Consider the following 16,179-nt stretch of genomic DNA (forward strand, 5'->3'; position numbering starts at 1 on the left):
GCTGTGCGAAAAGAAAACCAGGAATTACAAGTTAAGTTTGAAGAGTTAAACTCCAAGGTTACCCCTAAGGGTGAAGGAATTTCTTTGGAGTCAAGAGATTCAGAAAATACTAGTAGGGAATTACCAGTGTTAATCAGAGAGGATTTGGGTGAAGGAACGAGTTCTCAGGGAAGAAGTAGGGGAAGTTTAAATGTACCTATAGGTCCAGTCCCCTTAGCACCTCCAGAGCGTTTTGGGGGAGATGTCAAGAAATGCCAGATTTTCCTTACCCAGTGTGAACTTCATTTCCTTTGTAGACCTGAAGCTTTTAATACAGACGCTTCTAAAATAGCTTTTATACTGTCTTACCTTACTGGTGAGGCGGCAACTTGGTCAGTATTATTAGTTGGTCAAGAGAATCCTATACTAAAGAACTTGTTAGCCTTCAAGTTAGAATTTAAAAAGATGTTTGATAGACGCCAATTATCTCAAGAAGTAGATGGAGAATTATTAGAGTTAAAACAGGGAACCAAAGATTACACAGTTCATATCTTTAGTATTAGAGAGCAATTGGCCAGAAGAGAAGCGATCTTCTTTATTCTATAGAGGCTTGAAGGAGGAATTGAAAGATGCATTATCTACAATTGTTAATAGACCTCCTTCATGTGAGGATTTAATTAATCTTGTCATACAAATTGACTATAGATTAGGGGAACGTAAGGCTGAACGTAGAAGAGGAGGAGTTGAGCAACCCAGAGTTTTCCCTAGAATTGATAAAGGAAGATTAGAATTTGTAAATAAAGAATTGAGAACTGGGAATGTAGAGAGAGTAAATAAGGTGAGAGGTCCTTTAACTAAGGAGGAAAAGGATAAACGAAGACAGAATAATTTATGTTTATATTGTGGGAAATCAGGACACTTTGTTGGAAATTGCCCTTGGTGTCCAAAGACTTCCGCCTCTCCTAACAGTTCCAGAAATCAACAAGTGGCAAATACTATTCAGGCAGCGGTACCACATATTACTTTTAATGTATCCTTATATATTAAAGAGGAATTAAAGGGAAGTGGTCCAGTAGTAATAGATTCAGGAGCCACTGGTAACTTCATGGATTGGAATGTGGTTAAAGATATGAATGTGCCTTATGTGGTAAAAAGTATACCAGAGTATGTGAGAGCGGTGGATGGGTCTCAACTGACATCAGGTTTAATTACACACGAAACAATCCCATTGGAAATGGAAATTGGAGGACAGTGGGAGGAAATTGTGTTTGAATTGATTGACACTCCACAGTTGAAAATCATTTTGGGAATGCCTTGGTTGACGTATCATAACCCTCAGATTGATTGGGGAAAAAGAGTGGTGAAATTGGATTCTACTTTTTGTGTTACAAATTGTTGTAGAGAAATAATTCAGGAAAATGTTTCTAGTGGTAATTGTTCAGAAGTAGTGGAAGGTTTGGTGAATTTGGGAACTATAGTACATTCTATAGGGGCTGTAATGGGAGAATTACCAAAATGTTACCATGATTTCAATGATGTATTTAGTGAAAAGGAAGCTAATGAACTACCTCCTCATAGAGAGTATGATTGTAAAATTGACTTAGAACCAGGGGCCCACATTCCTTGCAGTCGCATCTATGCCTTAACAGAAAAAGAAAATCAACATTTGAAAGATTACATCCAAGAAAATTTGAATAAGGGGTTCATCAGGCACTCTCAGTCGCCAGCAGCTTCTCCATTATTTTTTGTTCCTAAAAAAGAAGGCACCTTACGAACATGCATAGATTATAGGGCATTAAACAAGATAACAATTAAAAACAGATATCCGCTACCTTTAATCTCAGTAATGTTAGACCAAATTCAAGGAGCCTCAGTATTTACCAAACTAGATCTTCGTGGAGCATATCATTTGGTGCGAGTACGTCAAGGTGATGAATGGAAAACAGCATTTAGAACAAAATTTGGTCTTTTTGAATATCAAGTAATGCCATTCGGATTGTGTAACGCTCCTGCGGCTTTTCAATTTTTTATAAATGAGGTATTAAGAGACTTTATTGACATCTTTGTAGTAGTGTACATAGATGACATTCTCATTTATTCTTAGGATATAATGCAACATGAAGAACATGTAAAGAAAGTGTTACAACGACTAAGGGAGAATAAACTATTTGCTAAGTTAGAAAAGAGCCAATTTCACACCAAGGAAGTGGAATTTTTAGGTTTTATGATTTCTCCCAAAGGTTTGGAAATGGATATGAAGAAAATTAAGGCAGTTGAACAGTGGCCAACTCCAACTTGTGTTAAAGATATCCAAAGCTTCCTGGGCTTTGCAAATTTTTACAGGAGATTCATTGAAAATTTCTCTCAAACTGTTGCTCCTATCACAAAATTATTGAAGAAAGGAATGAAATTTGAGTGGAAAGATGAGGCGGATCAAGCTTTCAAAACATTGAAGAACTGTTTTACATCTGGACCGATCTTATTACACCCAGATCCTTCACAACCATTTTTTGTGGAGGCAGATGCTTCTAATGTTGCAATTGGAGCAGTGCTTTCTCAAAGGCACCCTGAAACTGGACAGTTGCATCCTGTGGCCTATCTATCTAAGAAATTGCTTCCAGCAGAAGTGAACTACACAATTACAGACAGAGAACTCCTGGCAATCAAGAAGGCATTTCAGGAATGGAGACATTATCTGTTGGGAGCAAGATTCACAGTAACCGCTTTAACCGATCATAGAAATCTTCTGTTTTTGAAATCTGCTCGAACACTATCACCTCGACAACGTAGGTGGTCACTTTTCTTTTCAGAATACGATTTTGTGATAACATTCAAGCCTGGGCGGTTAAACGGTAAAGCGGATGCTTTATCACGACAAGGATCTTCGGGAGAAGTTGAAAATCAATTATTACCAGAACCAGTGATTGCAGAAGAAAAATTTATCCTAAGTACTACAAAGGAAGAGAATCAGCTTCTTAAAAAGATTCTAAAGGAATTACCAGAAGATGAAATTCAATCTTGGTTAGCGGAGGATTCTGGAAGACATTTAATTGAAAGATTTCCATGTGTCCATTCTAAAATTTACCTTCCAAGCAAGGAACTGCAAAAGGAAATTATACAAGAATGTCATGAATCCAAGTTGGTAGGTCACCCTGGAATTCGTAAGACTATTGAACTGGTTGAGAGAAAATTTTGGTGGAAAGAAATGAAAAAAGATATTGAAGACTATGTGAAAACATGTGAAGTCTGTGCTCGAGTGAAGTCAGGAGGAGGAAAACCATCTGGGTTATTAAATCCATTACCAGTACCCCCTAGTCCTTGGTTTACAATCTCTATGGATTATATTGTAGATCTTCCCAAAGATCAAGGTTACACTACAGTATTAGTAGTTGTGGATTTACTCACTAAAGCTGGGCATTTCATTCCCATGAAAGGAGAGGCTTCTGCAAGGAATCTGGCAAAAAGTTTTTTGCAAGAAGTGGTACGATTACATGGTCTACCAACACAAATTGTATCAGATCGAGGGTCTCAGTTCATTTCTAAGTTTTGGCGAGCTTTCTGTACAGAGTTGGGAATTGAGGTAAAACTTTCTTCAGGTTATCACCCACAGACCAAAGGCCAAACAGAGCGAGTAAATCAGGAATTGGAAAAATATATTAGACCTTTTTGGCAAGAAAGAGGAAGTTGGGTAGATCTTCTTTGGCTAGCAGAGTTTAGTTATAATAATTCTGTCAAGGATTCTACTAAGTATTCTCCATTTTTTAGCAATTATGGTTTTCACCCACAATTTTTGAAAGAAGTGTTGCCATCTGAGTATTCTAATCCAGAGGTTGAGCAGCGATTGACTTGTATTAGAGATGGTTTAGTAAAAGCTAAAGAAACTTTAGAAAAAAGCAAGTTAAGATTCAAGACATTTGCTGATAAGAAACGTCGTAAAGCACCACATTATCAGGTGGGTCAGAAAGTTTGGCTGTCCACAAAAAACCTACGTTTAAAGGGAAGAACTAAATTTAGTCCGAGATTTATTGGTCCATTTGAAATAGAAAGAATAATAAATCCTGTAGCAATCAAATTAAAATTACCCGCAAGTATCAAAAGTCATCCTACATTTCATGTCAGCTTAGTGAAACCTTGTGTGTCAGGAACTAGATTGGGGAAACCACCACCAGCAGTTTACACAGAAGAAAATGAAGAAGAGTTTGAAGTTAAGAAAATCTTAGATTCCAGGATTGTTAGAGGTACCTTGCAGTATCTTATTGACTGGAAGGGATACGGTCCGGAGGAAAGATCTTGGGAGGATCAAGTAAATGTACATGCCCCTCAATTGATAAAAAAGTTTCACAAGAGGTTCCCTACTAAGCCAGGCCCTGGGACAGGGCTTTGAAGAGGGGGGTACTGTCAGGACTGGCTGGGATAGGAACAGGAAGAGTTTGTTCATAGGATTAACATTGTGCTTGCCCAAGTCAAGATGGAGCGAAAGAAACTCAATCTGATTGGTTAAAGGAACAATGATATGTTTGGTTTGCCTGATTGGTGGAGAGAACAATGGGTTTGATTCTTGGGAGGTGAGCAAGATTCTAAACTGCCTTTCATCCAGAGAAATTCAGTGGCTGGTTGTGTTTTAGTTAAGCTCCTTAAGTAAGGCCTTTTCAGAGCTCAGAAGATCAACTAAAGAAGTAAGAATTTCGTTTGCTGATCCATTTGAAACAAGAAGTCATCAGGTGGGATCGTTTCTTTAAAGATTTAAAATTGTCACAGTGAACTTTCATTTTTTTAAGAACATTTAAAAAGTTAACCAAATTTCAAAGTCATTTTGAGAAAAGAGACATTTACAGTTGAAGTTATTATTAAGGAAGACAAGTTTGAAGATATGCGTAGGAGTTTAAATGAAATTAACTGGGTGTAATGCTCTTAAAGACTGTTAAAGGAGTTCTAGAGCTCGCAAGTTGTTGTTTACGTGTTTTTTGAAGACGCGCGGGTATTCGGAGCGATAGAGCGCGTGTCCAAAAGATTGCACGAGTGAATTTTAGCGCGTGTTCATTTTAACGTAAATGACGTCTCATGGAAAAGCGCGGGTGGGTTTGCGATAGAGCGCAAGTCCATTTGGGTGAAGCGCGAGTGGTTTTAAGCGCGTGAACTGTTTTACGTGAAATCCATTTCGTCTCTCCGCGTGAGTTCGGTAGCGATAGAGCGCGAGTCCATTTTTAACCAGCGCGTGTGATTTTTTATCGCGTGTACGTATTTTTTCATGCGCGTGTGTTTGTTAAGAATCGCGTGTGGATTTTAAAAGCGTGCGCGTGTGTTTGTTAAGAATCGCGTGTGGATTTTAAAAGCGAGCGCGTGTGTTTGCTAAAAATCACGTGTGGATTTTTAAACGCGAGCGCGTGTGTTGCTAGAAATCGCGTGTGTATTTTTAACGCGAGGACAATTCTTCACGTCTTCTGATTTTTACGTGTTTATCGCACACGCTATTTAAGGAAGAAACTATACGTTCTTATGTAAATAAAGAAAACTATTCACACGCATAAGGAAGCAATATTCCAGGAAGTTGAAGAATGCTTATTTTCTTAATGTAATTTATGCAAATGGACTTCAATATTTCAGAGAAAGACTGTCACTATGAAAGCATTGAAAATTACATAAGGTTGAAGAAAACTCTGAAGCAAGAGGAAAGTTTAGTCCAGAAATGGTGTTTGCAAAAAACCATCACTTTAGAATTCTAGAGAGACTAAGTGGTTTGAACTGTATGCACAACACAAGAGACATTTACAAGATATCACACAGAGATTAATAGCCTCTAAGTCTTTTACTGAGGTTAAGAGGTAATGAGTTTAGAGTTTATTTAGAATACTTTTAGAAAATAGAATTTTCTTATTACATAAATAACCAGGTGTATTTGTTTACCACAGATACCAGTGCCTACCAGACGGTTGCAGGGCTGCAGTGTCTCCGTTGTTATTTTATCCAAATTCCCCTTTCCCTTTCTTGGGGTTTTCAGCTCAGCTTATAATTAAGGGTTGAGAGGTGAACTCCTAGTGAGGGTCTGTGGGGCCAGCATCAGCTCCTGTGGAATTCAGTCAAGCCGGACCCTGACATTATTTACACTCAACCATACAGGGTGTAACTGCCTAATCACAAACTCATTTGTGCAATGCGATCATAGTTGGTCAATGGTACCTCAGACTGATCTGTGCTTTTACAAAAGCCATATAATAAGTACCCAGGTCGCACAATGCTTTTCTTTTTCACCAAAGCGATCACGAATGCCAGGCGCCAACTTGCTTCCAGTGTCTCATGATCTTGATTTAGTTTGCCCTGCTGGCATCACTCCATATTTCAAAGGTAAAGTCCTTCAGTCCAATACTGCCTGCAGTTTGTACAAGCAGCTTTGTTTATTTTTCTCCATACAGCTAGTGTCTTTCAAGCCTCTGGTTTTTCACTTATCATTTTCTCAAAGGGTGTTTGCTGATTTCTTGGACCACCCCTTTGAGCGCGATAGTCTAAGTCAGTTTCTTTTGTTGCTTACAAATCATTCATTCTTGCACTAAGCCGTGAGGCTTCTGGATCATGGCTAATGTGCAGTGTTCATGTTATACTCCAAAGCCCCGCTCTGCATGTTGTCTCTTGCAAAATGGCTAAGCGCTTTTGTCAGTTTTGCTTCCATTGGGAATGCCATAATGTCTTTGTCAGTTACTCCAGCCCTGGCAATGTAGCTTGCATTTTTAAACAGCTGTGTATTTTCACTTCTCAAAGCGCCTAGAGGTTTCTTCTCCAGTGCACAGCGCTTTACTTCAGTTCACATCACATGGAGCACTGGAATGCAGCTTGCACAGCAATGTCGCTTCACTTCACATCACATCACATGGTGCATGGGAATGCAGCTTGCACGGCAATGTCTCTTGAAATGGGCAGCTGTCTTTTCTTAGCCCATTCACAGATGCACAGGTTCCCCAAATGTTCAGATGTGATGTGCCCATCTGCCATCCTGCATGCAGCGTTTGTTTTCCTTCCAGTGTTGATACTGGGCAAATTCTTTACTTCTGATCAGCTCTGTTATTTGCACCCCCTCTCCTCAGTTTTTTGCTCACACTGACGATGTCTCTCACAGGGGATGGAATGCAGGAATGTCATTGTTTATCTTTCGCGCAGCAAGTTTATCTCTTTGCTCTATAACTCTTAAACTGTGGCGGCTGCAATGGAAGGCACTCGTTTCAGACAGTTCATCCAGATTAACTCTTTCTTGCACTGCTTTTCTCCAGCAACTCAGAAAAGCTCCCATATCTGAAACACCATTTCACTAAACAGGAGTGCAGTATTCTGCTTTTTGTCTGCCTTCCTCCAACAGTTTTTATTTCTTCGCGCACCTCGCCCAAGACAGTGCAAGTTATCTTCAAGGCACAAGCTCTGCACACACAGCAAGACTCTTATTTTCAAAAGAGGCACTTTCTCTTGTCATCAGATTCTACGCCATGTAATTTTGCAAAGTGTCAAAGCGTCTTTTAGCCTGTTTTGAACTGATTAATGTCCCATTTGAAAGGCATACGTTTTTTTTTCTTCTTCCTCGTAACCTTGTAGTTTGGCTTCACAAGCTCACTCCACTGCAATGTGCGATCTTTCAAAAGAACCCGCATCCCACTAAATCTTTGTGCTATCTTATCACACACAGATTTTTTATTCTGTTGTACCATTGCCAGAATATAACCACTTATTTCAGTGCATTTAAAAAATGCCATGTTTAGTGCAGCTCCCTACACGTTTTTTTTTCTGCAAGAGCAACCCACACTCTATATTGCTTGTGGGCTGTTATTGTGTCAACAACATTTTTCACCATGTATCACAGTCAACAGGTCACTATTTCCAAACATGCATCACTTATAAGGCAACAGTACAAATCCATGGCATAGCGTGGGAACACTCAAAAATACTCCAGGGGCAATTTAGAGGCAATTTAGAAAAATATAAATTGTCTTTTCCCCCCAAACCATTGCAAACTGATTCTGTCATTTCAAATCAATACACAAAAATCGAAAATCCAAATAACCTCACTCACTTTCTTTTTTAAGTGAGTCTCTCACCCATTATAAGCATGGCACAGCTTAAAATGCAATATAACCATTTTAGTGTGTTTCCTTTAAACAGAATTCGCCACCAGCACATGGAATTTACAGTTGCCAAAAGAAAAACAAACCCTTTAGGCTCTCAGCACAGATGTTACTCTTTCTCCTACGCACGGCTCATTCCCCACGTTATCTTCAGGAATGTCAACACTTCAAAAGCATACATTAAAAAAGCGAACCTTCGCCTCCGTACATTACAGCCCCCCACTCGCTAGCACACTGGGGCTGAATCAATGGTTAGGTTACTATTCACAATTTGCATGTCAAATCCTTGCAACTATTTTTCCCTGCCCTCATGACAGAATAGAGATGAGAACTCCGTCTCACTTTGCATTTCAAATTAAAACTTTAAACTGGGGAAACCGCATGATAAAATTCTTTCCTAATTGAACATACATCTTTCTTGACCATTCATCAGAGCGCTTTAAACAAAGCCATTTCCCGCTTGTTTATCGCCTTGTACTCCCTGGCTCCATTCCCAAGCAATAAGTCAGCCACGACTGATTTACTGAAGGGAGTCTTACCCACACAAGCTATCGGCCACGGCAAGCCGACACAACGCTGCTGTCTTTTGAAGTCTCAGAGCTGCAGTGAGACCACCAAGGAAATGCGACAGCCTGCTCCTCACTCTGCACTGTGTTCTCTCACACAATTTGTCATTTCACAGCAAGGCACTGCTCTTCACAAATCCCACAAAGCTGCCACCAAATGTCTTGATACGGGCAAAATCTTCCTCGGGGCCAGCCCTTTCAGAGCAATAATTACCCAATTCAGCCCAAAATACAGGTTCTATTGTGCTGAGCAGTGATCTCATGCTAGTGACAAATGACACCTTCAATAAGTTTGCTGCTGGGTGCCGTCAGAGCTCCAATTCCGGGCACTTGATCTTGCTCGAACCAAGTCCACAGGACGATCTCCCACCTGAGTCATGTGAGCATGCATATTTTATAATCTCGTGCTGCCCGTCCATGACGCACAGTTCCAGAACTTTCCCTGTGCAAAATATAGGCTGGCTCATGGAAAAAACCCAACTCTGTTAATTTCCACTGTGCTTCTTCTGAGCCCCTCCCTGGCTCCCTGGAGCCCATCTGCGCGAAAGCTCAGGAATGTCTTATCAGTGCCTTCCCAGAGAAAAGGAGATTAGCTTGGGGCCATGCAGGGCTACCGTTAGTGAGGCAGAATATTCTAAGGGAAGCAGGGATGTATTAACCCCATCTGCAAGCTCTAAAAGGCATGCACTCATAGCTTAGTGTTCATAGCGCTTAAGACTGGCTATCTAAGCGCTATATAGGTGCCATAATGTTCCAAACACTCCAAAAATGTCTATTAGCTACAGAGCTAGGGCCCTCTCCCTGCCTGTCTATCAACAATGCATAATGTGACCTATCACTCATACTAGGCCTGCATATTCCTTGTAGCTCACTACTGCATAATGGAAGTGCTACAACAGACTACTGTCAGCATTTTTGGCACATACTTTGAATACACTATTGGCTTTCAGCGGCTAATGCTGTCATCTAAAGCCCTGATTGGCAAGGTTGCAATTTTGTGTATCACTACAACAATTGACAAGACGACAAGGGCTCAGACAGCAGTAGAACAGTATGCTAGGCTTTGCTAAGAGGGCAAAACCAAAGACAGCACTACTTTCACAATGTAATTAACAATGGAGAGAGCACACCTAGGTCTACAGGTCCTGTATAGTGTGAGAAATGCCTAGGTTTTACAATGCAATTTAAATATTTTCACAATGCAATTAAATAAAAACACACCTAGGTCTAAGAGTCCTGTATAGTGGAAGAAAGGTCTATGTTTCACAATGCAATTTAAATATTTTCACAATGCAATTAAATAAAAACACACCTAGGTCTAAGAGTCCTGCATAGTGGGAGAAAGGCCTAGGTTTCACAAGGCAATTTAAATACCGCAGACGGCACAATTATTCTAGTGTAGATTAGGTTGCCATGTGGCAGGGTTTTCAGGGTAGAGTGATGGCTCTATCCCTCACCCGTACCACTCCTACCTTACTAGTCGCTGCTGGTTGACGGCTGGGCACTGGCTTCCCCTGCTGACTCCTGCAGGCACGAGAATGAGCCGCCTCTGTGGGAGCCGCCCTTTGCCTAGAGGCCCTTAGCCGCAGGGGCTGCACAGGCAAGGGCTGCCCTGGGGAGGTCGATTAAGACCAAGGTCTGACCCAAACAGGAGGGGTGGGCGGGCAGGGAGGCAGGAGGGAGAGGAATGGGATTCACGGGAGGGTTGGGGAAGAAACTCTGCATGCAGGGGCCTGGGGGCTCAACAGCAATGGAAGCAGGGCAAAACCAAAGCCCATGAGGGTCTAGAAGCCCAACACTCACCTGTGCCCGTCAAGGGTGAAAGGAACCGAGCACCAGCAGTGCCGATGGCTAGGTCAGGCAGTAAGGGACACAATAGCCAATCAGGGGAGTCATTTAAGGAGGAGAGGGGATCAGAGCCATTGTGGGTGTTGTTAGAGAGGAATTGTTTTCAGCTTAACCATTTAGGTGGTGTGTATTCTTTTGGGAAAATGCCAAAGTTGACAGCCAAAATGCAGACTGTAGTTAATACAAAGTCTGCATTGACATTGGATTTTGGGGTGTGCGAGGCATCTATCTGATATAGTCCAGGGTTACAAATAGACAATACAATGTTGAACTGGCGCAGCTGGGTCAACAAAGGAATATTAAAAATTGGGGATGTTTGGCAGGATGGGGAAATTATACCCTTATTGGGGTTATTAGATAAATATGGTTTGGGGAGGAGGGAGATTGGAAGGTATAGGGCTCTGGAAGAGCTGTTGGCTAAAATACTACAGATGCTAAATATGTCAATGACGGAAAAGCCTAAGAACTGTGAAAATTGTGATAATCCGCCAGGCATGGTGTCAACTTTTCTAAAAACAATGCCTGTAGTGGGCCCAAATCTGGACTCCTGGGAGACGTTGAGGCAAAACTGGATTAATGAGGTTGGTAGGAATATATTAGTAAAGGAATGGGAGGGGCTATGGAAGGTGCCGGTTAGAGCCAAGATGGATTTAAACTTGCGTTATACACATCAAAGAGTGTTAGGCCGCCTTTATTGGCTTCCCGAAACGGATGAATAAGCTTGGTATGATAGGAACAGATATATGTTGGGGCTGTCAACGAGAGAGAGGCTCGTTACTTCATATGTTGTGGAATTGCATTAGAATGGCAGATTTTTGGAAAAATGTGCTTGATAGATTAGATACCATCTGGGGTGTTTCGTTCCACGTACTTCGACGGTAGTGATTCTGTTGTCACCAAAGGATAGTTGTGATACTATATGTGAGGCATACGGCTGGATTGATAAGGCTCTTCTTGTGGCAACTAAACAAATATTGAGGGTATGGAAAACGAGAAAGAAGCCGTTGGTGGGGGGTTGGTTAACAGACATGCAAACTCTTTCAGCATTTGAAAAATGTATGTATCAAATACTGAATCGGGAAGGAAGTTATTTGGAATTGTGGGGTCCTTTTAATGATGTGTATGGTTAAGTGTGGATTGGAGCATCTTTAGCGGGAATATATATGAGTTTTTCGGTTGGGGGAGGTGGGGAGATGAATGTAGGTCTTGTGGTTTGTCTTTTATCTGTGTGGTTTGTGTATCAAATTGTAATTATTTAAATCTGTTTGGGTTTTGGGGCGATTAATGGGATTTAGTTTTCTGAACTTTTGTGTTCACTTTGGTTTAGAGATAAGTTTGTTAAAATGTGTTATAGCTTACTAGAAATGGTAAAAACAAAAAATCTATGTGTTGATTGTAATGTGATTTTTGTGAAAATTTAAATAAAGTGATAAAAAAAGAAAAGAATCTAAGCCCAACAGAAACATGTAACTGCATTATTTATTAAAATATCAGAATGCTAGCATTGATGCAACAATATTTAAATTCATATTAAAAAATAATCTCTCTTCTTTTTCCACCCAGACGTCATTCAGCAGCAAATCCAACGCGTTTTCAAACCATCTCGCCCAATGCGGAATGTACAGGAACAATGGATTTAATACCCACCTTGAAACAAGTGATGTAACCGGCCCCGACAACTACATCACGTTTTATGACAGACTCAACTTTCACAAAAGTTACAATCTTAGTGGACCTTCTAATTCTGGATAGCACAAACTAGGCGTACAAGTTGTGCATGCTTGAACCAAGGACTGATTTGATCATGAAATACTTTTGAATCGAAAAGAGGTGCACATTCTATTTCTATTGGCCATAAATTGAAAGCATGCAAAGGTACTACAGCTACCAAATATGTTTGATTTAAAGTTTTAAATAGTTCATCCAATTGGTAAAGAGTGTTGATTTTTGGCTCTGACATCAGAATATCTTACAACACAAATACATTGGGAACAAGACCTCAATGTGGTAAATCTGTGAGGGTGTCTGATGAAGACTACCATATGATTGAGCAGCTGGACGGGAAATAAAGAAAGTCTAATGGATTGCATTTTCAGTGCACCTGAAGTTTGTTAAACATAACTTTTAATCACTTTGAGTACTTCAAAAACTACTGTTTAGAAAGGTAATAGGTTGCTTTTGTCTAAATACATCAGTTTCTCCACTATTTTATAGGACTGGTGTGATATGGTGGAACTGCTTCAATAGGCAGTTTAAGATTGGGAGAAGATATAGGAGTTTGCACAAGCACTGAATGATGTGAAAGGGCCGCCCCATAAGAAATAATCCATATCGATTTCCTTTGTGAATGGAAGTACAAATCGTATTTAAACAAGCAATGGCAATGCCAATTGTTTTGGCGTTTACTGCTATTATTTGCATTTATAGGCACCAGGGAGGTGAGTGCAAAGTTTCCAAAGGAGGATGAGATAAGGGGTGCAGATGTGCAATTGAATGAGAAGGGGAATAGAGAAAGGGAGGAAGCCATTGGCAGAGCTTGCCATCGATGATGAGCAAGAGGAAATATGACAATGACAGAGAAAGGTGAGAGGGTAAGAAATAAAGTGTGAGAAGAAGGATGAGGGGATAGGGAGAGGGGATAAGGTGGGGGAATAGAGATGGTAGGGTGGGGTATGGAAAAAAGGGTCTAGGGTGGGTGGGGCTAGAGAGAGAGGGGGTAGAGTGTGTTGTGGGGTAAAGAGAGAGGGGGTAGGGTTGAGTAGAGTGAGAGAGGGTAGGGTGGGTGGGGATAGTGGGGGGGTAGGGCCAGTGGAATGGGTAGAGAGAGGGGTTGGGGTAGAAAGAGGGGGTGTGGTTAGAGAAAAGAGGGTGTGGGTAGAGAGAGGGGGTGGTGGTAGAGAGAGTTGTAAGGGTGGGTGGTGGTAGAGAGAGTTGGAGGGATGGATGGGTGGGGGTAGAGAGAGTTGGTAGACTGGTTGGTTGTGGGTAGAGACAGATGGGGAAGGTGGGTAGATTGGGGTAGAAAGAGTTGGGTTTTTAGAGAGAGTTGGATGGGGTAGAGTAGGAGGGTGCGGGTTGAGATATTAGGGTAGTGCGGGTGGGTGAGGATAGAGTGGGGGCTGGTGGTAGAAAGTGTGGCGATAGGGTGGGTGGGGGTAGAAAGCATGGGGGTAGGGTGTGAGGGGTTAGAGAGAGAGTAGGGGTAGGATGGGTGGGGTTAGAGAGAGAGTAGGGGTAGGGTGGGTGGGGCAAGATAGAGTAGGGGTAGGGTGGGTGGGTGGGGCTAGAGAGAGTAGGGCTAGGGTGGGTGGGTGGGGCTAGAGAGAGTAGGGGTAGGGTGGGTGGGTGGGGCTAGAGAGAGTAGGGGTAGGGTGGGTGGGTGGGGCTAGAGAGAGTAGGGGTAGGGTGGGTGGGTGGAGCTAGAGAGAGTAGGAGTAGGGTGGGTGGGTGGGGCTAGAGAGAGTAGGGGTAGGGTGGGTGGGTGGGGCTAGAGAGAGTAGGGGTAGGGTGGGTGGGTGGGGCTAGAGAGAGTAGGGGTAGGGTGGGTGGGTGGGGCTAGAGAGAGTAGGGGTAGGGTGGGTGGGTGGGGCTAGAGAGAGTAGTGGGTGGGTGGGTGGGGCTAGAGAGAGTAGGGGTAGGGTGGGTGGGTGGGGCTAGAGAGAGTAGGGGTAGGGTGGGTGGGTGGGGCTAGAGAGAGTAGGGGTAGGGTGGGTGGGTGGGGCTAGAGAGAGTAGGGGTAGGGTGGGTGGGTGGGGCTAGAGAGAGTAGTGGGTGGGTGGGTGGGGCTAGAGAGAGTAGGGGTAGGGTGGGTGGGTGTAGCTAGAGAGAGTAGGGGTAGGGTGGGTGGGTGGGGCTAGAGAGAGTAGGGGTAGGGTGGGTGGGTGGGGCTAGAGAGAGTAGGGGTAGGGTGGGTGGGTGGGGCTAGAGAGAGTAGGGGTAGGGTGGGTGGGACTAGAGAGAGTAGGGGTAGGGTGGGTGGGTGGGACTAGAGAGAGTAGGGGTAGGGTGGGTGGGTGGGACTAGAGAGAGTAGGGGTAGGGTGGGTGGGTGGGACTAGAGAGAGTAGGGGTAGGGTGGGTGGGTGGGACTAGAGAGAGTAGGGGTAGGGTGGGTCGGTGGGACTAGAGAAGAAAGAGTTGGGTTTTTAGAGAGAGTTGGATGGGGTAGAGTAGGAGGGTGGGGGTTGAGATATTAGGGTAGTGCGGGTGGGTGAGGATAGAGTGGGGGCTGGTGGTCGAAAGTGTGGCGATAGGGTGGGTGGGGGTAGAAAGCATGGGGGTAGGGTGTGAGGGGTTAGAGAGAGAGTAGGGGTAGGATGGGTGGGGTTAGAGAGAGAGTAGGGGTAGGGTGGGTGGGGCTAGATAGAGTAGGGGTAGGGTGGGTGGGTGGGGCTAGAGAGAGTAGGGGTAGGGTGGGTGGGTGGGGCTAGAGAGAGTAGGGGTAGGGTGGGTGGGTGGGGCTAGATAGAGTAGGGGTAGGGTGGGTGGGTGGGTGGGGCTAGAGAGAGTAGGGGTAGGGTGGGTGGGTGGGGCTAGAGAGAGTAGGGGTAGGGTGGGTGGGTGGGGCTAGATAGAGTAGGGGTAGGGTGGGTGGGTGGGGCTAGAGAGAGTAGGGGTAGGGTGGGTGGGTGGGGCTAGAGAGAGTAGGGGTAGGGTGGGTGGGTGGGGCTAGAGAGAGTAGGGGGTGGGTGGATGGGGCTAGAGAGAGTAGGGGGTGGGTGGGTGGGTGGGGCTAGAGAGAGTAGGGGGTGGGTGGGTGGGGGGTGCTAGAGAGAGTAGGGGGTGGGTGGGTGGGTGGGGCTAGAGAGAGTAGGGGTAGGGTGGGTGGGTGTAGCTAGAGAGAGTAGGGGTAGGGTGGGTGGGGCTAGAGAGAGTAGGGTTAGGGTGGGTGGGGCTAGAGAGAGTAGGGTTAGGGTGGGTGGGTGGGGCTAGAGAGAGTAGGGGTAGGGTGGGTGGGTGGGACTAGAGAGAGTAGGGGTAGGGTGGGTGGGTGGGACTAGAGAGAGTAGGGGTAGGGTGGGTCGGTGGGACTAGAGAAAGTAGGGGTAGGGTGGGTGGGTGGGATTAGAGAGAGAAGGGGTAGGGTGGGTGGGTGTGACTAGAGAGAGTAGGGGTAGGGTGGGTGGGTGGGTGTTACTAGAGAGAGTAAGGGTAGGGTGGGTGGGTGGGTGGGACTAGAGAGAGTAGGGTGGGTGGGACTAGAGAGAGTAGGGGTAGGGTGGGTGGGTGGGACTAGAGAGAGTAGGGGTAGGGTGGGTGGGAGGGACTAGAGAGAGTAGGGGTATCCTAGAGAGAGTAGGGGTATCCTAGAGAGAGTTGCGGTAGGGTGGGTGGGTGGTACTAGAGAGAGTAGGGGTAGGGTGGGTGGGTGGGGTTAGAGAGAGTAGCGGTAGGGTGGGGGATAGGGACAGTGGGGTTATGGATAGAGACAGTGGGGGTAGGGTGGGTGGGGAAATAGAGAGTTGGTAGACGGGGTGGGTGGGGGTAGAGAGAGTTGGGAAAGGTGGGTGGATGGGGGTAGAAAGAGTTTGGTTTTTAGAGAGCGTTGGATGGGGTAGAGTGGGTGGGTGGTGGTAGAGATATTAGGATAGTGTGGGTCGGTGAGGATAGAGAGTGGGGGCTGGTGGTATAAAGTGTGGGGATGGGGTGGGTGGGGGTAGGTGGGTGCATGTAGAGAGAGTGGGG

At 44.2% G+C, this 16,179-nt stretch overlaps 1 protein-coding gene across 1 annotated transcript in view; it reads left to right on the forward strand.

Moving 5' to 3' along the window:
* PIERCE1 (piercer of microtubule wall 1) overlaps positions 1-12,584 on the forward strand; it is a 106,503-nt gene extending 93,919 nt beyond the window's left edge. Inside the window, exon 3 of the mRNA XM_069609600.1 lies at positions 12,059-12,584. Within this exon, the coding sequence (XP_069465701.1) occupies positions 12,059-12,247 (189 nt within the window). The 3' untranslated portion in view covers positions 12,248-12,584. The remainder of the gene's footprint in view (positions 1-12,058) is intronic.
* The last annotated feature ends 3,595 nt before the right edge of the window (positions 12,585-16,179 follow it).

This window comes from Ambystoma mexicanum, chromosome 8 (assembly GCF_040938575.1).
Source record: "Ambystoma mexicanum isolate Mex_15411 chromosome 8, UKY_AmexF1_1, whole genome shotgun sequence".
NCBI lineage: Eukaryota > Metazoa > Chordata > Amphibia > Caudata > Ambystomatidae > Ambystoma > Ambystoma mexicanum.